Source organism: Vigna radiata, unplaced genomic scaffold, assembly GCF_000741045.1.
Source record: "Vigna radiata var. radiata cultivar VC1973A unplaced genomic scaffold, Vradiata_ver6 scaffold_268, whole genome shotgun sequence".
Lineage (NCBI taxonomy): Eukaryota > Viridiplantae > Streptophyta > Magnoliopsida > Fabales > Fabaceae > Vigna > Vigna radiata.
In genome coordinates, this window is record NW_014543978.1 from 428768 (window position 1) to 433708 (window position 4941).

Here is a 4941-nt window from a genome sequence, read left to right on the forward strand (position 1 = left end):
AAGAAACATCTAAATGACAATGACTCAGTATCCTTAACCTTATCCATTCATGCATAGCCTATCCATTCATACACTGTATTTGCAAGTCTTACAATAAGCCATCACTCCTACAATAGATTATTACCATTCTTTCATCAAAATATTAACCTCTGGCCAATCAAAATTAATATATAAATAATAAGATTGAAAGAAAATTATCTTTAAGTTATTTAACTAGTTTGCTGAGTTGGCTAGTATGTTTTTATGGTTTTAGAAGTAAACATGCACTATTTCATCTTAAATATGTAAATTACTTCAAAATATATAAAATTCCTACAAACAAAATACATATAATGTTAGATTATTATTATAAATGTTGTTTTAATATAAAGACAAAATTCCCATAACAAAATACATTGCAACATTAAAAGAACACACTAAAATTTAAACAAGCTTTTTAGACAAAAATTCCCATAACAAGCTTTTCAATATATCTCTTAGTTTAACCAATTCACTTGTTTAGTTAATATAATAATAGCCCCTTGTTCATAAATGGAATACAATTATTATTGAAGCATCAAATGCGTGGAAGACTCTGCAATTACTGGTTGACTAAACCATCGAAGACTCGGCCCATTTCATCACTACATTGCACTGAGTCAATGACATCAGCTATCAGCGGTTCAATCCTATTCATCCTTGTCTTACCATGGCATTAGAATTCGTCGGTGGTGCTCTTCTTTCTGCTTTCCTTCAGGTGGCATTCGAGAAGCTAGCTTCTCCCCAAATTCTCGATTTCTTTTGTGCAAAGAAGCTTGATCAGAAGCTGCTGACCAAGTTGGAAACCAAGCTGAATTCAATCAATTCTCTGGCTGATGATGCAGAGAGAAAGCAGTTCACGGATCCACATGTCAGAAACTGGCTGCTTAAGGTCAAAGATGCTGTCCTTGATGCAGAAGATCTCTTGGATGATATACAAAAGCTCTCCAAAAGCCAACTGGATGCTGAATCTGAATCTCAAACCTCTACAGGCTGCACTTGCAAGGTACTCAATTTCTTCAAATCTTCTCCTATTAGTTCCTTTAACAAGGAAATTGAGTCTAGGATGGAAGAAAACCTTGACGATTTAGAATTTCTCTCAAGCCAAAAGGGTGCTCTAGGATTGAAAACAACTAACAGTGTTGGATATGGGTTGAGCAATGAACTGCCACAAAAATCACAAACAACATCTTTGGTGGTTGGAACTGACATTTATGGCAGAGATCATGATAAAGAAGTTATTTTTGAGTGGCTGACGTCTGACATCAATCGTAACCAGCCATCAATACTTTCTATTGTGGGAATGGGCGGAGTGGGTAAGACCACTCTTGCTCAACATGTATTCAATGACCCAAGGGTGGATGAGCCTAAATTTAATGTCAAAGTTTGGGTTTGTGTTTCACAAGAATTTGATGTTTTCAAGTTATCAAGAGCAATTCTTGAAGCTGTCACTAAATCAACTGATGATAGCAGAGATATGGAGATGGTTCATAGAAGATTGAAAGAAAAATTGATGGGAAAGAAATTCTTTCTCATTTTGGATGACCTTTGGAATGAAAACCAACCTAAATGGGAAGAAGTGAAGAAGCCTCTTGTTTTTGCGGCCCAAGGGAGTAGGATTCTTGTCACCACACGAAGTAAAGAAGTTGCTTCTACCATGCGGTCAGAAGTTTACTCCCTAAAGCAATTACATGAAGATCATTGCTGGAAATTGTTTGCTAAACATGCATTCCGAGGTGATGATGATACTCAACCAAATCCAGAATGCAGGGATATTGGAATGAAGATTGTTAAAAAGTGTAAAGGGCTACCTCTTGCCTTGAAAACAATGGGAAGCATGTTATACAACAAATCATCTCTTTCAGAATGGAAAATTGTGTTTCAAAGCGAAATATGGGAATTTTCAAAAGAGCAATGTGATATTATTCCCGCTTTAGCATTGAGCTATATCCACCTTCCTTCCCATCTCAAGGCCTGCTTTGTTTATTGTGCCCTCTTTCCCAAAGATTATGAGTTTAAGAAGGAGCATCTGATACACTTGTGGATGACTGAAAATCTCTTACACTGTCGTCAACATAGTAAGACTCGAGAAGAAGTTTGCCAACAATACTTCAATGATCTACTATCAAGGTCTTTCTTCCAACAATCAGGTGAAAAGGTAGGACTATTTGTCATGCATGACCTCCTAAATGATTTGGCAAAATATGTGGGTGGAGACATATACTTTAGGTGGGAAGTTGATCAAGCCGAAAAGATGCAAAAAGTAACTCGTCATTTGTCACTTGAACTTGGTGACAACAAATATTTTGATGGGTTTGGAACTTTATTCAAAACGGAAAGGTTGCGTACATTTCTGCCAACATCAGATAGGAAATTGGTTTACTTATATTGGTATTGCAATATGTCGATACATGAATTGTTCACCAAGTTCAAGTTCTTGCGTATTTTATCTCTCTCTCATTGTTCTAACCTTAAAGAATTACCCGATTCTGTTGGCAATCTTAAGCATCTTCGTTCGTTAGACCTCTCTTGGACTGAAATAAAAAAATTATCTGAAAAGATATGTTCACTTCCCCACTTACAAATAATGAAGTTGAACTGCTGTAGCCTTTTGGAAGAGTTGCCCTCAAATTTGCATTTACTCACCACTTTGTGTCGCCTTGAATTTATATTCACTAAAGTGAGAAAAGTGCCACCAGGTTTGGAAAAACTAAAGAATCTAAAAGTAATGATGACTACCTTTGAGGTTGACCATGGTATGGAGTCGGGTATTCAAGTGCTAGGAAAGCTCAACATCCTTTATAAAGACCTATCAATTGGGGGACTACAATACGTTGAGAATCCTGAGGATGCATTAGAAGCTGATTTGAAGAACAAAACACATCTTGTGAGGCTAACATTGGGATGGGAGAGGATTGGGAACTCTATGGATTCAAAAAAAGCAGAGGTAATTGAGAATCTGCAACCTTCCAAAAACTTAAAGGAGTTGTCAATCTCTGATTATGGTGGGAATAAATTTCCAAAGTGGTTATTTGATGATTCTTTACCAAATCTAGTGTCCTTAGAGTTGGCTAACTGTGAATTTTGCCCAAGCTTACCTCCGCTTGGTCTTTTACCATTTCTAAAGACGCTGTATATTTCAGGGTTTGATAAGGTAGTGAGCATTGATGCTGATTTTCATGGGAACAACTCTTCTTCATTTCAATCCCTTCAAAGGTTGGAGTTCTCCTATATGAGGCAATGGGAAAAATGGGAATGCCAATTTGTGACAAGTGCTTTTCAAAATCTTCGAATTCTTTCTTTAAAGGATTGTCCGAAACTGAAAGGACAACTGCCAGAGCTACTTGTTCCTTTGGAAACACTAGAAATTACAGGTTGCCAACAACTTGAAGTTTTGCCTCCCAGGACTCTAGAATTAGACCTACGTCACTCTGGAAAGTTGCAATTGGATTGGGCTCCAATGGAGTGGCCTAGAATGGGTGGGCACCACATGAAAGCATTATTTTCTAAAGGTGATGGGTCCCGCACTCTTCATAAGTTGGAAATTGAAGACTCAATCGATGACTCTATCCCTCTAACGACTTTTCCACTAGATTCCTTCCCAACAGTCAAGAGACTTGTTCTCTCTAGGTTTGGTAATCTACATATGATCTCACAGGATCAAGCTCATCAAGATCTTGGAGATCTAATAATCAGCGAGTGCCCTAAATTAGAATCATTTCCTGCAAACATACATATGTTGCTTCCATCTCTATGGAGGCTACGGATAATGGACTGTCCAAGGCTTAAGTTGTTGTCTAGCGGAGGTTTGCCATCGAATCTAGAAGAGATGAAACTCATTAATTGCTCTAGACTTGTTGGGTCACTGAAAGGAGCTTTCGGAGACAGTTCTTCTTTGGAAAGCTTAGAGATAGCAGAATTGGATGCAGAATGTTTTCCTGATGAAAGTTTGCTTCCACCCTCTCTTGCTAAACTAACCCTTCGTGATTGTCTAAATCTAGAAAAACTAGACTATAAGGGGCTTTCCCAACTCTCATCTCTCCAGTCATTGGCTCTTCTGCACTGCCCCAAACTCCAATGCTTACCAGAACAGGGTTTTCCCCAATCAATTTCGAATCTTAAAATAATCAATTGTCCTTTACTTAAACAGCGTTGCCAGAGGGGAGGCCAAGACTGGGAAAAGATTGCTCACATTGAATGTCTCAACATGTGGTAGTGATGTTGTTCGTTTTGAATACTATTTTTCTTTTGAATGTGTATAAACTACTTTTCTCTTTCATTGGTAGTCTTGGAAAAACTTCTGACAATTCATCCTTTCCATCAAATTTTTTAACATCAAATTTATGAACACTCTCCCTTTGTATACTATTATGTTTAGAATAATTATACAACTCTGTTCGAACTCCTTCAAAAAAAAAATATGTTTATTTGTATTTTTATGTTTAATATCATATTATTTCTTTTAAATTATGCTTTAAATATTTTAAAAACTTTTTAGTCCTTTTCACTTAGTTCTATCTTAATAATATATATATATATATATATATATATATATATATTTTTTTTTTTTTTTATCATAACATATGCTGTTTATATAGGTAATAGAAGTGACTTAATATTATTGTATCTGATTCCTTGTCATTTTGCGCGTTTGAATCAGCACTGCAGATACTATATCAGTCTGAAAACCGTTTGCAAATTCTCAAGTAACAACTCCTTCAGAATTCTAAGACTAAATTCAACCCATCACACCGTTTAACTTTTAAAAGTAACAATCAGAAGCGATGAGTTTAGAAACATGAAGGAGGAGCATGTTGAATGCATAGAATTATGTGAGTTTTGGTTTTAACTAAATTCAATTAGTTCAATCCATCAACTCAAAATATTAATTAAATCAAGATAATATCTCTTATAATATGTCAG

At 36.1% G+C, this 4941-nt stretch overlaps 1 protein-coding gene across 1 annotated transcript; it reads left to right on the forward strand.

Annotated features, from left to right (window-relative positions):
- Nucleotides 1-423: 423 nt before the first annotated feature.
- On the forward strand, nt 424-4295 carry LOC106755072 (putative disease resistance RPP13-like protein 1). The gene has a single exon (XM_014637166.2). It carries the CDS (start codon nt 689-691, stop codon nt 4232-4234), a length of 3546 nt encoding a protein of 1181 aa, XP_014492652.1. The 5' UTR covers nt 424-688; the 3' UTR covers nt 4235-4295.
- Nucleotides 4296-4941: the final 646 nt, after the last annotated feature.

What these genes read in the sequence shown, in the direction of transcription:
- LOC106755072 (XM_014637166.2), top strand. Translation starts at nt 689, where the DNA reads ATGGCATTAGAATTCGTCGGTGGTGCTCTTCTTTCTGCTTTCCTTCAG.